This window comes from Dipodomys ordii, unplaced genomic scaffold, assembly GCF_000151885.1.
Source record: "Dipodomys ordii isolate 6190 unplaced genomic scaffold, Dord_2.0 Scaffold9, whole genome shotgun sequence".
Taxonomy (NCBI): domain Eukaryota; kingdom Metazoa; phylum Chordata; class Mammalia; order Rodentia; family Heteromyidae; genus Dipodomys; species Dipodomys ordii.
Genome location: NW_012267225.1, coordinates 2,551,800 through 2,569,503, shown reverse-complemented (window position 1 = coordinate 2,569,503; position 17,704 = coordinate 2,551,800). Strand labels below are relative to the sequence as shown.

Genomic DNA, 17,704 nt, shown 5'->3' with positions numbered 1-17,704 from the left:
GTGCAGGTCGCGGAGCGCTTGCACGGTGAGGCCCGCGTGTCAGGTGAACCCCTGCCAGGCCCGAGCCCCCGCGCTGCCCCCTGAGGCCCTGCCGTCATTTCTCGGGGGCTTGCGGAGGTGGCTGGGGAGACGTGGCCTTGGTTACTGACGAGCTAGGCTTCTCCACTCTTGTTTTGACCTTGGGTAAGTCGTTTTATTCTGCCCAGACCACCCTCTACCATTGATCCCCCCCACTTCCTTCCTTTTCATTACCTGAATGTAAGACGATAAAGGTGAGGTGAGAAGGCCTTAAGCTTTTCGTGGATTCACTGAGATCTGAGGACTGACTGGAGGTGATGGAAGAAATTAGGGTTAGGTGTGGTCTTCCTTGATGGAACTAGTCATTTAGCCTCGGTGTTTTTCTCTTATTTCAGGGGAAAAAATGGAAATCACCACTAAAGGCCAGGCTTCAAAACAACCGCCTTTTTTTTTTTTTTGGGCTGTGTCTTAACCTGAGCTTATTTTGGTCTACCACTTGAGCCACAGCTCCACTTTGGCTTTTTTGGTGGTTAACTGGAGATGAAGATTCTCATGGACTTTCCTGCCTAGGCTGGCTTTGAACCTCTATCTCAGGTCTCATCCTGCTGAGTAGTTAGGATTGCCGGCATGAGCCACCAGGGCAAGGCACAACAACTGCTTGTTAATTTGGTTCTGCGCTCTGGTTTAACAAAGCACTTGGCATTAAGTAAATCCACATACCGTCCTATAAAGCCGTCCTTTTGGTCTGACAAGCAGTGGACTTAAGGCATAATGAAGTTAGTGACTTTACCATGACAATGTAGTTAGCGAAGTGTAAAGGAGGAAGGAAGGATGGGTGCAATCAGAGTGCGATAGTGCCTGACGCAAGCAACATAAAACGGGAGATAAAATGAAAAAAGACACTTGAATTTTGTATGTCCCACCATTTCTTTTTTTCTTTTTGCTTGTAGTGTTCCTCTATTTCTCTCCTAGGCTTTTATTTGGAAATTGAATTTGGATTCTGTCTTTGTTGTTTCTGGCTATGAAATTTGCTTAACTCTTAGAAATTTATCAACTCACATCTTACTCATTGACCATTCACCTGCCTTTTGATGACTACTCTCATATTTCAAACTGTTTCCTAGGCTGTAACCTGATTTTCCACAGATACTTTGAAAAGATAAAGACCAGATGTGATGGTGGATGCTTGTAATCCCAGGAGACAGAAGACTGAGGCAGGAGGACCTTGAATTCAAGGCCAGCTTGACCTACCTATTGAGACCCTGCCTCGAAAAATCAGAACCCCAAATTACTTTTAAAATTGGAATTTTGAGCCTCCTTCCTCACTCTAGAAAAAACATGATTGAAGAAAAGAAGATCTTTTAATCTTTAATATGATTAGTAACATTACTTGTCCTTGCTGTTCTTTCTCTTTTGTCTTTTCTTGTCAACAGCTCAAAACACATTTTTGGTCTTCAAAATGTTTTGCTGCCCTCAGGCAATCACTAGCTCTGAGTGTTGTTGCTGCCCTCAGGCAATCACCAGCTCTGACATAAGCTGGTAAAGTCACTTCCAACTTGTTTTTCTTACAGTTTTCATGTCTATCTAAATTTGATTGTTATAATGACCCTACTTAAAAACTGCAAGGTACCCTGAATTGCCAACAGAATAAAGGCCAGTTTCTTCATCATCTTTTTTGTAATGGCACATATTAAACCGTATAGGAAGAGTTTTTGTCATGATATTTCAGTATATGATCATATTGATCACATGATTACATATATTTTGATCATATTTGCCCTCTCTGGTACTCTTTCTTATTCTTCTTCCTTCCTGTTTTCCTTCTCTTTATTGCGTGCCCCCCATTCCTTGCTTTTATTTTCATGACTTTGATTTTCTTTTTCACAATGAGAGAAAGTATTTGATACTTGTTTTTGTGGGACTGGCTTATTTCACTTGACATGATGATTCCAAGTTCTGTTCATTTTGCAGCAAAAGACATTCTTTCTAATGGCTAAATAAAATTCCATTGTGTGTGTCTATAAGTATGTATATATTTGTATGTGTGTAAAATCACATTTTCCTTATTTGTTCATCTGTTGGTGGGCACCTAGGTTGATTCCATAACTTGGCTATTGTGAACAGTCCTAGGATAAATGTGTACTGGTACTACAGCTTGAATTAAGAACCTTACTGTATCTATCCCTTGGCTTTAGCCACAGCTCCACTTCTGGCTGTTTGCTGATTCATTGGAGGAAAAGGTGCCACAGACTTTTCTGCCTCAGACTGACTTTGAACCATGATGCTCAGATCTAAGTCTCCAGAGTAGCTAGGATTACTAGCATGAACCACCAGCACCTGGCTGACTGATTCCTTTGGGATTCTATCTACCCAGAAATAGTATGGCTGGGTATAGAAGAGTTCTGTTTTAAATTTTCTGAGGAACATCCATAACTGATTTTCATAGTGGCTGGAATAATCTCCACCCCATATTTGTTTTGTTTATGATAGCCATTTTTTTTTATTTTTTTGCCAGGCCTGGGGCTTGAACTCAGGGCCTGAACACTGTCCCACTTGAGCCACAGCTGCACTTTGGTTAAGGGGTGGTTCATTGAATTGTCTCGCAGACTTTCCTGCTCAAGGTGGCTTTGAACCACAGGCCTCAGATCTCAGCTTCCTGAGTAGCTAGGATTATAGGTGTGAGCCACCAGTGCCTGGCTTAGTTTTGGTTTACATTTTGCTGGTGAAGGTAATTTCTTTAGCAATGTATTAAATGACCTTTGTTGTTTCTGACTTCAAATTCATTTTCCAGCCTTGTTTATCATCATTCGTATTCAGTGACCTTGTTCTAAAGAAATGCACCTTTTCTGCCACACGAGTGGTTGGCCATGCCTCTGGGGGTTTGCTTATGTTTCTTTGACTAACTGAATCCCATTTGTTTGTGTGTGTATGTGTGTGTCTGTGTGTGTGTCTGTGTCTGTGTCTGTCTGTCTGTCTGGTGGGGTCTGAACTCAGGGACTGGGTGCTGTCCCTGAGCACCATTATATTCTCAGATTTCAGCCTTCTGAGTAGCTAGTATTACAGGCGTGAGCCACCAGTGCCCAACACCCATTTGTTTTTTTAAGGCTCAATACTTCTTAAAGCCTCTTCCAACATTGCTAGTTCTATTTACTTTTCTTTACCACCATAGCGCTTTATGTATTTATATAGCACTTATATTGCTCTTGTGTTTAGCAATTTGTGTTTGTTTTGATACCTGCCTTATGGTCAAGCATATTCATTTTTATATTCTCAGTATCTAAAATAGCATTGAACAAGGGTACCATAAGGAAATCCCTCGGGGAATTTATAATGAATCTGGGACATAGTACATACATAACAGTGGTTGTGGAGAAAGCCTTTCAAATATATAAGAATATATTCTGCACAGTAAATAGTAGTCTTTTTCTTTCTTTTGTCATTCCTCTCCTTGTGAGAAACATAACCGTGAACAATCCAACCTATCCATGCTTGTTGTAGAAAATGAGTGCTGTTTCCAAGAGAATCATGGTAGTTTAGAGTATAAGATGATTGGAGAGATAGAACCTCCTAACCTGTACCCTGTGGATTTAGAGGATAGCTGGTAGCCATCTGGCTCTGCATCAAGGGTTAATACCAACTGGCACAGTGGCTCCCTCCTGTAATCCTAGCTACTCAGGAGACTAAGAACTGAGGATCAAGGTTCAAAGCCAGCCCATGCAGAGGAAAGTCTTTCAGTCTGTTTTCTCTAATTAGTAGAAAGCCCAAAGTGGAGTTGTGACTCAAGGAGTAGTGTCAACTTTAAGTGAAAAATCTAAGCAAGAGCATGAGCTCCTGAGTTCAAGCCTCAGTACCAACACACAAAAAAGAGTTAATACCAGAGTGTTGAACTAGTTGCAGTGTGTTCCCTGTTTATTTTAAAGAGAGCAAAATACTTTTAGTTTCTCATTTTGAGTCTGCAGAAAATATTAGAAGTTTTCTTATAGTAATAGTTTTTGAATATTATTAAAATTTTGATACAGGAATTAAACTTGAGGATTTTTTCCTTCTCTCTCTCTCTCTCTCTCTCTCTCTCTCTCTCTCTCTCTGCAGCACTGGAGTTTGAACTCAGGGACTTGTGTTTCTACACAGGTCCTCTTTCAATTGAGTCATACCCCTAGCCCCCCTCCCCTTTTTTTGCTTTAGTTATTTTTTACATAGGGTCTGATAGTTTTTCCCTTTTCCCTACACCTGAATTATATCCCATCAGGGTTACAGACATGATGTGTTAACACCATACTTGGCTTACTGACTGAGATAGGGTCTCACTATTAACTCTTTGTTGGGAATGGACTTTAACTGCAGTTCTCCTGATCTCTGCCTTCTGAGTAGCTGGGATTATAGGTGTAAGCCACTTTTTTTTTTTTTTTTTTTTGGGTCCGGTCGTGGGGCCTGAACTCTGGGCCTGGGCGCTGTCCCTCAGCTCTTCAGCTCAAGGCTAGTGCTCTTACCACTTGAGCCACAGCACCACTTCCGGCTTTTTTCTGTTTGCTTATGTGGTGCTGAGGAATCGAACCCAGGGTCTTGAGCATGCAAGGCAAGCGCTCTACCACTGAGCCACCTTCCCAGCCCCAATTTTTTTTTTTTTTAAACAGAGCTTCACTAGTAGCCTAGAAGTTGTTATATGGACTCAACAATCATCCTGCCTTAGCTTCCCAAGTGCTGGCATTACCAGCTTGTGCCATGCCTGGCTAACTTGAAGGGTTTTTTTGTTTGTTTCTTCCTCCTCTTCTGCCTCTCCTTTCCTTCACTACTCCTCCTCTTCTTCCTTCCTTCCTTTTTTTTTTTTTTGACAATACTGGAGATTGAACCCAATGTCCCTTCTCCTCTTCTTTTTTTCACCTCCTTTTCCCCCTCCTTGCTTTTTCCTTTTCTTCCTTGACCCCGCCTCTTGCTTGCTAGACAAGCACTTAGGCTAACTTGAGTTTTTTTTTAACTTAAAGCTTTCTTACAGGGCTGGGAATGTGGCTTGGTGGTAGAGTGCCTGCCTAGCATGCACTGGGTTCAATTCCTCAGCTGGAAGTGGTGCTGTGATAGAATGGTAGAGTGCCTTGAGCAAAAGAGGTTTAGGGACAGTGCCCAGGCCCTGAGTTCAAGCCCCAGGACTGGCAAAAAAAAAAAAAAACTTTCTGACACAGAAAGGAGAATGTTACCATAGGAAGTACACTAGACCTGACAGTCAGGAGACCCAAGTTCATCATTTACAAGCTGTCGTGACTTTCAGCAAGTCTTCTCTGAGCCCCAGTTAATTGTGGCCCAATCATGGGATTACTGTGCAGATTAAATTTGAGTATAGGAAAGAACAGAAGAACTTGTAAAGCACTCAGGAGCTGTAAGATAATTTAGAGCTTCCAAGCCAAGGGAGACGGCCTCAGCCTGAGAAGAGGGCCCTGTTTTGATGCTGCTGTTTTCAATTATGAAGCAATAGGTTAGCTTCTGGAGATAAGTGAGCTATGCCTTCCTACTTACCATTACCATAGAGATTTTTTTTTAATTTTAATTTTATTGTCAGTTGATATACAGAGGAGTTGCAGTTACGTAAGTAAGGTAGTGAGTACATTTCTTGTCTAATACCATAGAAATTTTAACCTAGGAGTGGAAAAGACTTATTAAATAGGTTCTTACACAAATAATTGCTGTTTATATAAGAACACCATGAAATAACTGCAATGAAGATAAATAAACAATAATTTGTATAAGGTATGCATTCATATCAAATTGAAAAAAAGTTGTGGGCTAGGAAGGTGGCTCAGTGGTAGAGTGCTTGCCTCCCATGCATGAGGCCCTGGGTTCGATTCCTCAATACCGCATAAACAGAAAAGGCCAGACGTGCTGTGGCTCACGTGGTAGAGGCTAGCCTTGAGCTGAGGGATAGAGCTCAGGCCCCACGACCGACAAAAAAAGGAAAAAAAAAAAGTTGTTATAATATGTAGTATGTCAGAGATCATTTGTTGCTATGTTAACGTGTTAAATGCTTCTTTGCTGAGTGAATCTATTCTGCAATGCTGGAATCGAGCAACAACTCTTGTTAACTGTGTTTAAGTTGGACTCTCAGTTTTCTCAGGCTGCAGTTAGACCCACTACATTCCAGAGTCAATGTAATGATGGGGGTTACGTTGTAGTACACCTGTAGTATCTATAGAGACCAGACGTCCGTGTGTATATCTTCACAGCCTCCTGTCAAAGTGCAGAGCTTGTGGAAAAGCTCACCAAGTGAGGGTAAGTGGCTCTGTACATTGTCTGATAAGCAAAGGTAGATATGGTGTTAAGAGCAGTTTCTTCCTTTGAGTACCTTGCTTTAGGAAGTTAAATTGATTTTTTAAAAGAACATTTGATTAGCCATAGTTATTCCCTTTTAGCGCAGTTACTATCTTCATCTTGTCCATTTTGGTTCATAACCTGTTAAGTTTGAGAGGACTTTTTAATTAGGAAAGATAGGGGAAGAAAGAAAAATATTTGGTATCAATTTCAAATGACCCTGAGATGGTTAGGGTAAGTTTTGCTGCAGAAACAAATAAATTCAAACCTGCAATGACCTCACAGTAGAAGTTTATCTTCAATCCCTTAATAATCTAAGAAGGTTCCATGTATATTGACGCCTGTCGGGCCCTGTTGATGTGTGAAGGGAGATAGTCGGTTACTTTAGTGCTTCCTTCTTTGGGGGTTAAATGATGAGTCATGATCCCTCCCTTCAAGGAGTGGAGGCTTAGTACTAAGTGTTGTTCAAGGGAGACTAAACTTAATTTCTGTTAGAGGATCTCCCTTCAAAGGGTAAGGGTCAGAATAGACAGTCCTGAAGTGAAGAGATCTGACGACTGGGGCAAGTCTGAACTCCAGGTAATGACCACCTTAAGTCAGTAGCTAAGAGGAGGAAACTGAGGTGCCAGCAGGCCACAGAGCCAGAGCTAAAATGCAAGGATTAGCAGAGACATCTGAGGGTTTTAGAAAGGGGGGAGTCTTAAGCAGGGGGAGGGGGAACAGAGATAAAGCACAAGAAGAGAAGTATCCCACAAAAAGCAGTATGGGAATGGGTTTACTTGAGCCTGGCAAAATTCTGTTTGAGAAAATATTTTTTCCCACATTCTTGGTCTTTTCTGTCGTGTCCCCTGAAGATATGACACCTGTCTGTTAGTCACTGTTGGGAGAGAGTCTGAAAGAGCGGTATAGGCCTTGTGCTGTGGAGAAGGTGAACCTGAGCATCTGTGGAGGCTTCATGGGGTTTGGAAAGTCTCACTGTCTTTCTCTGTAAGCATAAGGATGCTCCCTGGTTTAGACAGCTTTGCCTCACCTGTGCGTGCCCACCGTGGCAGCTAGCACTCTGGTTTCAGATGTCCTTTTAGAGACATGTAAAGTGCATCAGCTATGCGGGAGGGCTCAGCACCTTGAAATTGGGTGATGTGGAAGGTTTAATGGAAGCAGGCGGGGGAGGGGGTGGCATTTGAACATCTTTATGTATGTTGATAAAGCTGTACTAGACCTGCTTTCAAAAAAGGCATAGTAATAAAAATAGAAGGGTAATTAGACTTTCGGTGTAGTTAAACTATACTTTAGCAAGAACAGTAATGCTTTTAAAATAAAGCAGGTCCCTTTAAGGAGACACTCCACTGGTATGGTCGTCAGGTAATTGTTCTAATGCTTCTGTTGCTAGGCTTTGAGGTATAGAGGTAGGCGTCAGCCTCCATGTGGGTGTCACAAGTAGACTTTCTCCTGTGAATTCAGTGTGACAGGTTGTTATACCCCTTGTTTTCATAGACTTGAATAATATAGACACCTGCCAGGGGACCTACCACCCAGCCTTTAAGGGGCTTTGAGGAGGTGTTTAATGGCTAGTTAATGCCAGAGGAGGTGGAGTCAGATCTCCAGTTCCCCATCCCCATTTCTGGATATCACAGCACTTACATCTGAGAGACCTGAGATAGAGTTTATTTGTACTGGCTACTAGCTGAAGTTGGGACAGTTATTTTTGCTGTGCCAATCCAGTGAAAATGACAGCTCTTCCTCAGGTAACACTGCACCATTTAATGTATAACAGAGGCAACTTCCTTAAGTATACCAAAGCTGGGTCTCCCAGGTGAGATGCCCCCTCCACACGTCATTACCTAAACTCACCAAGTAAGGACTTGGTGAGAGAATACACTGGGATGTAGCTGAACTCTTGACGCAGAGTGATGTGTTCCAGCACTCCCATTAGATCTTCATTCCTGTGCCTTAGTTTGATTTCTACAAACTTAATCTCAGCGAACAGTTCAGATCTGGATGAGGCAAATACGTTAATGTATTCCTCTGTCCATATTATCCCCTTTCCTCAAAACCTTTCCTTTTGAGACTGGACCGAACACTTTTGATATTCTCCATCTGTCCTATGTGGTGTTTGAGGAGGTCCCTTTTCTGGCTGTGCTCTTGCCCAGATCCACATAAAAGGCCCAGTGATCTCGGCTTAGGTTCTTTTTTTTCTTTTAGGCTTAGGTTCAATACCACCTAAGCCTAGATCACTTCACTTTGCCCTCCCCATCTTTCACTCAGTTTGTTCAGAACATGCGCATTGAGGCTATTATGATAAAACACCATAGACTGGGTAGCACTTATCAGTAACATAAGTTTATTTTGCACAGTTATAGAATCTGTTTTTAAGCTTATTCTACCATGCCTTGCTTATATTTGCCTTTGTAATTAGAAAAACTTCAAAAAAATTTTTAGTGCCTTCATAGGGGTGAATAAGATTTAGTGTTTAGAGAATAGTTCAGCAATTATAGAAATAAATTATAAAATCATTCAAGTGGAAGGGATATTAGATTTTCTGTTTATAATAAGATATGAGCTATTAAGCGATTAGCTATTAAAGTATTTCTAGTAACAATTGGTTGTAATGAGGGTGCTGGTATACTTTCAGTCTTACCATTATATATTATCTTTATATTTTGAAAGATAGTTCCATGTTTTATGAAAGTTAGTCAAAGAAGCTTTATTCAGTAGAAGATAGGTATATATATATATATATATATATATATATATATATATATATCTGTTGTTCTTTTATTTTTTTTTGTGTATGTGCCGGTTCTGGGCCTTGAACTCAGGCCTGAGCGCTGTCTCTTAGATTTTTTCACTCAAGACTGGCACTCTACCTACCACTTGAGCCACAGCTCACTCAAGTTCTGGCTTTTTTTTTTTTTCCTGGTTAATTGGAAATAAGAGTCTCACGGTCTTTCTTGTTCCAGGACTTGCTTCAAACCATGATCCTTGGATCTCAGCTTGCTAATTTGTTGGGGCTACAGGCATGAGCTACTGGCACCCAGCCTTACCATCTAGTTTTTGAAAATGATAACTATAATGTATATCTGCACATGGTTTGAAGCCAATCCTGAGGCAAGAAAATCTGTGAGACTCGTTATTTCCAATTAACTAGAAAAAAAGCCAGAAGTGGAGCTGTGGCTTACCTGGTACTCTATTAATCAAATCCTGAGTTGTATATATGCTAGGCAAGTGCTTGCCACTGGCCAATACTGCCAGTTCCCTTTTTTGGTACTCTTGAAAGAGGCTTCTAGGATCAATTACTCCTTAACATAATGTTATGGAGGATGAGAAATTTCTTCCCCTGAGGGTTCTGAAAATTGGATTCAGTTTTCTTCCACTTGAGGGCCTTACTGCTGTGCCTCAAAGTCTGTTCTCAGTACCATGCTGTTTTGTGGGGCAGAGAGGTGTATGCCAGGTGGTCCTTCTAAGAAATTTCTAGCCTATTTCATTATAACTGTGTTTTGATTCTAAATTTTGGAGAAGCTGGTATATACAAGGGATGGTGAGTATGTTTATTTTTAAAAAGCTATATCTTTAGCTAGGTGCCATTAGCTCACCTAGCTAAATCCTAGCTACTCAGGAAGCAGAGATCTGGGGATCATGCCAGCCTGAGCAGGAAAATCCGTGAGACTCTGATCTCCAATTAGCCACTGGAAATGGAACTGTACCTTAAGTGGTAGAACACTAACTTTGAACAAAAAAGTTCAGGGATGGTGCCCAGTCCCTGAGTTCCAGCCCCAGGATAGGCACTCCCCGCTCCAAAAAGAAAAAAGCAAAAAGCTGTAGCCTGCTCTTGGTTGTTGTTATTTATTAAATCATAAGGGAAAAAAAGACAGATATAAGGATTTTTTTCAAATATGTTACAATTTTATTTAAAAAAATCTATAGCCAACTTTTAAATATTTGTAAAAATAAAAACATTTGTCTGGAAGTGGCATTCAAGTGGTAGAGCATTAGCCTTGATGAGCTCAGGGATAGTACCTAAGTCCTGAGTATAAGCCCATTGATTGACAAAAAAACGTTTATGGTCTAGACAATGACCTGGAAAAGATGCCAAATTACAACTATCCATTCATAGCAACTTCTTTTTGAATGAGTATTTCAAAATCATTTTAGGATCTTAAAATATCATTTTGAGATTCTTTATGAAGTTTTTTTTTGGGGGGGGGTCCAGTCGTGGGTCCTGAACTCTGGGCCTGGGCGCTGTCCCTCATCTCTTCAGCTCAAGGCTAGCGCTCTACCACTTGAGCCACAGCGCCACTTCCGGCTTTTTTTCTTGTTGCTTATGTGGTGCTGAGGAATCGAACCCAGGGCCTCAGGAATGCAAGGCAAGTGCTCTACCACTGAGCCATCTTCCCAGCCCACGAAGTTCTTTTGTAGTGATAATGGTGGTTTAAACTCAGGGCCCTGAGCTTCTTAGGCTAGTCCTCTGCCACTTGCTATACCTCCAGCTCTCTATTAAATGCTAAGGAATACTAAGACATTACGACAGTGGCTGAATGTTGGTGGCACTGGAAGAAGGAAAGGGCTGGCTGGAGTAATCTATAAAATCAGTCATCAGTTATATTTTTTAAAAACTTGAGTAATTTTCTGGCTCGCTTATAGAGCTAGTTATAACTAATGAATATCTCATTTCCTCTGCTTGTTGATACGAAACAGTGCAACGATTTAAGCGGAAGCATCTTACAGCTATCGACTGCCAGCATTTGGCTCAGAGTCACTTGGCTGGAACCCAGCCCTTCGGCCAAAGATGGACAAACAGAGATCCCAACCATGGTCTCTATCCTAGACCCAGAACACAAAGAGGGAGTAGGGGTAGGTCTTCAAAAAAGAATCTTGCATTTCAAACTCCCATTTGTGTGGCCTTTGAGTATCTCCAGTTTAAAAGTACTTGAAAATACCGCTGGTATGATTTTTATAGTCCTGTTGCAGTAGTGTGATACTTTCCCTGTGAATTTTCCATGAGAATTCTGTCCTAATGATTGACCAGAGCCTCAGGACACATGCTAGTATGTTCTTTTTTTTTGGGGGGGGGGTGGTCCGGTTGTGGGGCCTGAACTCTGGGCCTGGGCACTGTCCCTCAGCTCTTCAGCTCAAGGCTAGCACTCTACCACTTGAGCCACAGCGCCACTTCCGGCTTTTTTCTTTTTGCTTATTGCTGAGGAATTGAACCCAGGGTCTCAGGCATGCAAGGAAAGCGCTCTACCACTGAGCCACCTTCCCAGCCCTATGTTCTAAGAGGTATGGACCAGTGTCAGCATTGTGATTATGCGACTTTATTAATCTTTGACCACTGTGTCACTAGGTCCATGATGTCATTAATTTTGTTTCCCAAAGTCTACCATCATTCAGTGCTTTTATGTCAGAGCCTGTTCTTTGTCATCTAGTAACCCTTCTCCTTTACAAGATTTTAGTTTTTTTCATATCAACTGGAATACATGCTTTGTTTTCTTATGCCAGTACTGGGGCTTGAACTTAGGACCTGGGCACTGACCCTTAGCTTTTTCACTCAAGGCTGGTACTCTACCACTTAGGTCACAGTCCCACGTCCAGCTTTTTGCTGGTTAAATCGAGATAGGAGTCACAAAGATTTTCCTGCCTCTGCTGCTTTCCAAGTGTGATCCTTAGATCTCAGCCTCCTGAGGAGCTAGGAACACTGGCATAGGCCACCAGTACCCAATTGGAATATATGTTTTAGCTAATATTTTTGGACATCATTTTCTAGCTTGTTACAGTCATTCCTAAAAAACATGTTTCCATGTTTCTGTAATAGATGTAATCTTATTCTTGCCATCACCTGATTTTTTTCTTTTCTTTCTTTTTTTTTGTCAGGGGTAGGGCTTGAACTCAGGGCCTGGGTATTGTCCTTGAGCTCTTTTGCTCAAGGCTAGAGCTCTACCACTTTGAGAACAGTGCCACTTCCAGTTTTTGAGTCATTAATTGTACATAAGAGTCTCACTGAGACTTTTTCTTCCTGGGCTGATTTTGAACCACAATCCTCAGATCTCAGCCTCTTGAATAGCTAGGATTACAGACATGACTCACTGGCACTGACATATTTGATAATACATAAATGTCTTCATCTGGCTGTTTGGTTCTCTTATTACCCGTCTTTACCAGAAGAATTCTTATTTTGCTAATTCCTGCTAGTATAAACTAGATTGTTTTTCTCTTTTGATGCATCTCATTTTACCATGGAATTTTAATGTAACCTACTTTTCTTAAAATATTGTAGGGCTAGGAGTATGGCTTAGTGGTAGAGTGCTTGCCTAGCACTCATGAAGCCCTGGGTTCGATTCCTCAGTACCATATAAACAGAAAAGATTGGAAGTGGTGCTATGACTCAAGTTGTAGTTCTAGCCTGAGCAAAAGAAGCTCAGGGACAGTGCCCAGGCCCTGGGTTCAAGCCCCAGGACTGGCAAAAAAAAAAATTCTCTCTCTCTCTCTGTATACATACACACATACATACATCCATACGTATGTTTCTTATTTTGTTGGTACCTGTAAAAATATTGTGAGGCAGTTTAAAAAAATCTTAATTACCTGTTTTTGATACTTGGTGTGCTTCATGTGTTTAAGACAATTTCTGTGTTGTGAGTTCTTCAGGACTCTGCTCATGTGGTAGGATCTTCACTATTAGTGTAAATGAATTTGACAATTAGGAAATGCCAAAATTTAACTAGGCCTGACTTGAAAACTCTGAGTTTCTATCACATTTTTCTAGAAGCAGCTATAATGATTTCTTTCTATAATATGAAGGAAATACTCACTGCAGTTCCATAAATTCACTTAAAAGGCTAAACCTAGTTTCAGTCCATTACCTTATTTTCCAAAGTAAGAATCTTTGTTGGCATTTGAAAATAACTTTTAGGATTAGAAAATGCCACCAGGATGTATGAAATCACCATGGGTTCTCCTACATGCCTGGATGTTCTGTGAGGTTGGGAATTGTCACTTTATTTTTGTCTCAGAAGTAGAGATAATAAATAAATAAGTGCCAACTAAAGACATGTATACAAGAAATTGGGCACAATTAATAATACAAAAATAATTATGATTCCTTGAACTTAATGCATCAGCTTTACAGAAGGAAGTTAAAAAAAATTAAAAGACTTTTAACTGTCACATTAGAAGAGTAGGATTTTCTGAACATGGCAACGTAAGTCATTTTTCTTTCTGCTTAAGCAGAAAGTCTTCCTACAGATTTGTAGGAAAGAGCCAGGAGAGCTGTGTTGTATGAGTATATATGTGAACAGGAGCAGTTATCTTCTATCTGTCCAGTCAAGTGTCCAGTGTGTAGCATTTGACTTTGCATATGTTTGAAGGTATAACTTAGATAATCATACCACCCAATGACTGATCTCTGTCTCTTTCTTAATGTCTGATTATTTTTTAAATTAGCTATTCATATAACCACTTGACCCATAGACATCCTTGTCTCTTCCTCTGTTAGATAATTAAGAATTAGGTTGTCTTATTTGGGTCAACTTTGGGTCAGTAATCACTAATCATTGCTTCTCCATTTTCTTCTTGTTCTTTGCACAGGTCAAGGATGTCGAAGACACAGTCCTGAGTTCTTCCTAGCTGGCCAGCAGCAGTGCACCAATGACATGGCCAAGAGCAGTTCAGTTGGCCAGGACAGCTGTCAGGACTCTGAGGGTCACATGATCTTTCCTGCTGAGGGCAGTTACGCCCTGCCCCAGGAAGGCGATGGAGAAGTGAGAGTAGGCTCATCAAGGTCAGCTCTACCTCCCAGGAAGAGGTCCCGGTCCTTTGAGGAAGACAGCAATAAGGTTACAGGGACCAAGCAGTGGGATGGAGTGGCTAAGAAGACTGCACGGCTTCAGTTGTCCCCACCGTGCACAAGGCCTAGGGAGGCCATGCAAGAAGCAGAGGACTGTTTGTCACAGCACTCTGCAGATTCTGGAGAAACTGTCCAAGACATTGAGGACATTGGTCCTGACCCCATTCCTGACTCATACTATGGCCTTCTTGGGACCTTGCCCTGCCAAGAACCACCAAGCCACATTTGTAGCTTGCCTAATGAAGTCCTGAGGCATATCTTTGCCTTCCTGCCTGTGGAAGACCTCTACTGGAATCTGAGCCTGGTGTGCCACCTGTGGAGGGAAATAATCAGTGACCCACTGGTGAGTCAAGCACTCTGTTGAGCATCTTTAGCTTCACTCAACAGCCTTACGATTAGATACTCTCTTCAAACATGGTGGTTCCCATTTGTCCTCAGAAAAATGTCCAAACTCGGGCCAGCCTTTAAGAAGGCTTGTCCTACCCTACTATTCCAGCTTCTTTGATCCTTCATCTAAATACATCTCTGTAGTCCACCTGAAGTACATGATTTGTTGTGTTTTAGTCTTGGATTGTATTTTGTGCCCACTGTTGGTTCTAGTTTCCCCACCCTACTTAGAGGTACTGTTCTTTCTTTCTTTCCGTTCGTTGGTTGGTTGGTTGGTTGGTTGGTTGGTTGGTTGGTTGGTTGGTCTTGGGGCTTGAATTCAGGGCCTAGGCACTGTTGCTGAGCTTTAAAAACCTCAAGGTTAGCACTCTACCATTTGAGCCATAGTACCATTTCCAGTTTTCTGGTGGTTAATAGGAGATAAGAATTCATGGCCTTTCCTACTTGGGCTGGCTTTGAACCGTGATCCTTAGATCTCAGCCTCCTGAGTGGCACGTACTAGTAGTACCCAGCTAGAGGTCCCCTTATTTCTGAGGCCTTCTTCAAAGCTCAACCGTTCCAATAATTTCTTCCCTTCTCATCTTGTGGAACTCCATCATTTTCTCCTCTTTGAGGCATGTTATAACTCTGTTAACATCATTTATCATGTTCTGTTATTATAGTTATAAACAGGCTTCCTGCCCACCTAACTCATTGGTTGAGGCTAATGATTTAAGCTATCATATTTTTTGAAGGTTTGGTTTTGGATTCATTGTTGTACCTTCCCATATTTTTTTTAATCTATAGGAGATGGTTAATAAATGAGTGTTATGAAGGAATCTCCCTTTGAGATGGACATATTGGGATACCATATTCTCAGGAAAGATCCTGTTCTTTTCTTCATTGCTCCATTATTAGTGATGGAGTGCAAGATAGCAGATTTTTCTTTAAAAGATTTTGGAGGAAATTTTGTGTCACTCTAGCTCTATTCTTGCTGCTTTAAGAGGTATTTATGTACTAGTATTTCTGTTCACAAAATTGAGAATTGAGGAACCGAGCAGTCATAGGTGGGCTAAGTCAGGATTTTCTCTGTTCCATTTGGGAAGCTCCTTGGGACAGTGTCCTAGTTTGTACTTAACCTCCTGAGATGGTAAAATAGTGCTATTTTTGTTATTTCTGATGATTTATTTTTGGTAATCTGTCCCAGCTGAGGATTTTTCCTGTAGCATTTGTGTCTGGTTTCGTATCATGGTAGTAGAGTGACTTTGGTAGTGCTCCCTAGTGTTTGGAAGAGTATAAGTAGGACTTAATTGTTTCTTAAATGTTGTGTAGGATTCCCCTGTGAAGCCATCTGTTCTAGGCTTTTCTTTGGGAGGTTTTGATAGTTGGTTTGACTTCCTTATTCATTATTGACGTCTTCACGGTGTCTATATCTTCATGATATGGTCCTAGTAGATTGTGTGTTTCTAGGAATGTATTAATTTCTTCTAAATGACTCAATTTGTTGGGTTGTGGCTGTTCTTAGTAGTCTCTTATTTCTGTACATCAGAAATAGTGTTATAATATCCTTTCATTTCTTCTTTTTTCTTAGTTTGTCTAAGGATTTATCCCCTACCCCAAAACTCAGCTTTATGTTTTGGTGAGGCTTTTTATTTTTTTTTCGATTTTTCTTAACATTTCTGTTGCAGGAACAAGCTTGGAACACACACTTGTTCCTCCTGCCTCAAGGCTCCAAATTGCTGGGATGACAAATGTACTGCCAAGCTCAGCTCTGCTTCAATCTTTGTTAGAACTCCCCTAACCTTCACTAGAGAGACCAAAAAAAAAAAAATAAAAGAATAAAAGAAACAAAGTTTCCTGTTTAAAATCTGTGTATTTGTGTATGTTCTAGTTTTCCTGCTATTTTGATTTCTAGTTTCATTGTATTTTTTTTAAACTACTAGGTATAACTTGAGTCATATTAATGAGATTTCTGTGAGTCTCCTGGAGAAGGTTCTATGTATACTTGAGAAGAATGCATATTCTGTTGTTGGGTGGTGCATCCTCTATGCTAAAGAGTTGTTCAAGTCTTGGGTTCCCTTATTCAACTTCTGCATGGTTGCTCATCCACTGAAAGTAGCTGTTACTACCTATTTCTATCAGTTTGCTTCATATATTTAAGAAACTCTGAATATTATAGTGTCCTGATGTTTCAGATAAGGAAGCTCAAGCATTAGCTTTTTCCAGAATCTGTGGTAAATTACTGTTAGAACGAAGACCCCAGTTTTCCTATTTTCCACCCAAACTTGATGCAACATTTCTACCTGATTTGCTCAGCCTCTGAATTGTGAGCTCTATCTAAGTGTCTGTTAGTTGGTAGAATGTTGTGTATGTGTTTGTGGCCTAGTTTTCTTTCTAAGAGCCGTTGCCCACATGTTACTTCCTTTTGTTTTCTGACTACACAGTTCATTCCTTGGAAAAAGCTGTATCATCGATACCTGATGAATGAAGAGCAAGCTGTGAGCAAAGTGGACGGCATCCTCTTGAACTGTGGCATAGAAAAGGAGTCAGACTTGTGTGTGCTGAACCTCATACGGTGCGTGTCTTCCTTGGTGCAAGGGAGAGTTCCTCACGTCCTTTCTTGTATGTTGCTGCCTTATGGATCCTCTGCCTTATGGACTCGTCTTTGACTGTCTTACAGATACACAGCCACCACTAAGTGCTCCCCAAGTGTGGATCCTGAGAGGGTGCTGTGGAGTCTGAGGGATCATCCTCTCCTTCCTGAGGCAGAGGCATGTGTGCGTCAGTACCTGCCCGACCTCTACATGGCTGCTGGGGTACGCAGAGAAGGAACCCGTGGGAGGATGGGGGCAATGCTTTTCAAGGGAGGAAAGTATGTTGATGATGAAAATTTATTTTCACAGTCTCCATTTCATCTGTGAATGTGTTGAAGCATTAATCTTGTTGTGGATCCCCTTGGAGAAATAAAGGGCCATATAATTCCAAATTCTTGGATTTACAAGTCATTTTAAGAAGCAATTTCCTATTCAGTTGAAAAGTCCTGTCTGAAATATTCCAGAAAGATAGCCATCTATCTTTATAAGACAGCCCATTCCCTTGGGGGGCAGTTTGGGTTGTATGAAAGGTGTGGAGAAGTTAAGGGTCTTGTTACAGTCATGGTGAGGTAAGGAGAAGATAGAAAATAGC

The 17,704-nt window shown here is 41.1% G+C and overlaps 1 protein-coding gene across 3 annotated transcripts in view; it reads left to right on the top strand.

The window, feature by feature from the left end:
- The window catches only part of Fbxo18 (F-box protein, helicase, 18), a 37,515-nt gene that overhangs the window by 350 nt on the left and 19,461 nt on the right, over positions 1-17,704 (top strand). The window contains exons 2-5 of one of the 3 annotated variants that reach the window (XM_013009325.1): positions 11,008-11,163; positions 13,894-14,495; positions 16,963-17,093; positions 17,199-17,334. In XM_013009325.1, the coding sequence (XP_012864779.1) occupies positions 11,008-11,163; positions 13,894-14,495; positions 16,963-17,093; positions 17,199-17,334 (1,025 nt within the window). Of the gene's footprint in view, positions 1-30; positions 184-11,007; positions 11,164-13,893; positions 14,496-16,962; positions 17,094-17,198; positions 17,335-17,704 lie in introns of those variants that run through there. The other 2 variants (XM_013009327.1, XM_013009326.1) reach the window with 2 other exon arrangements.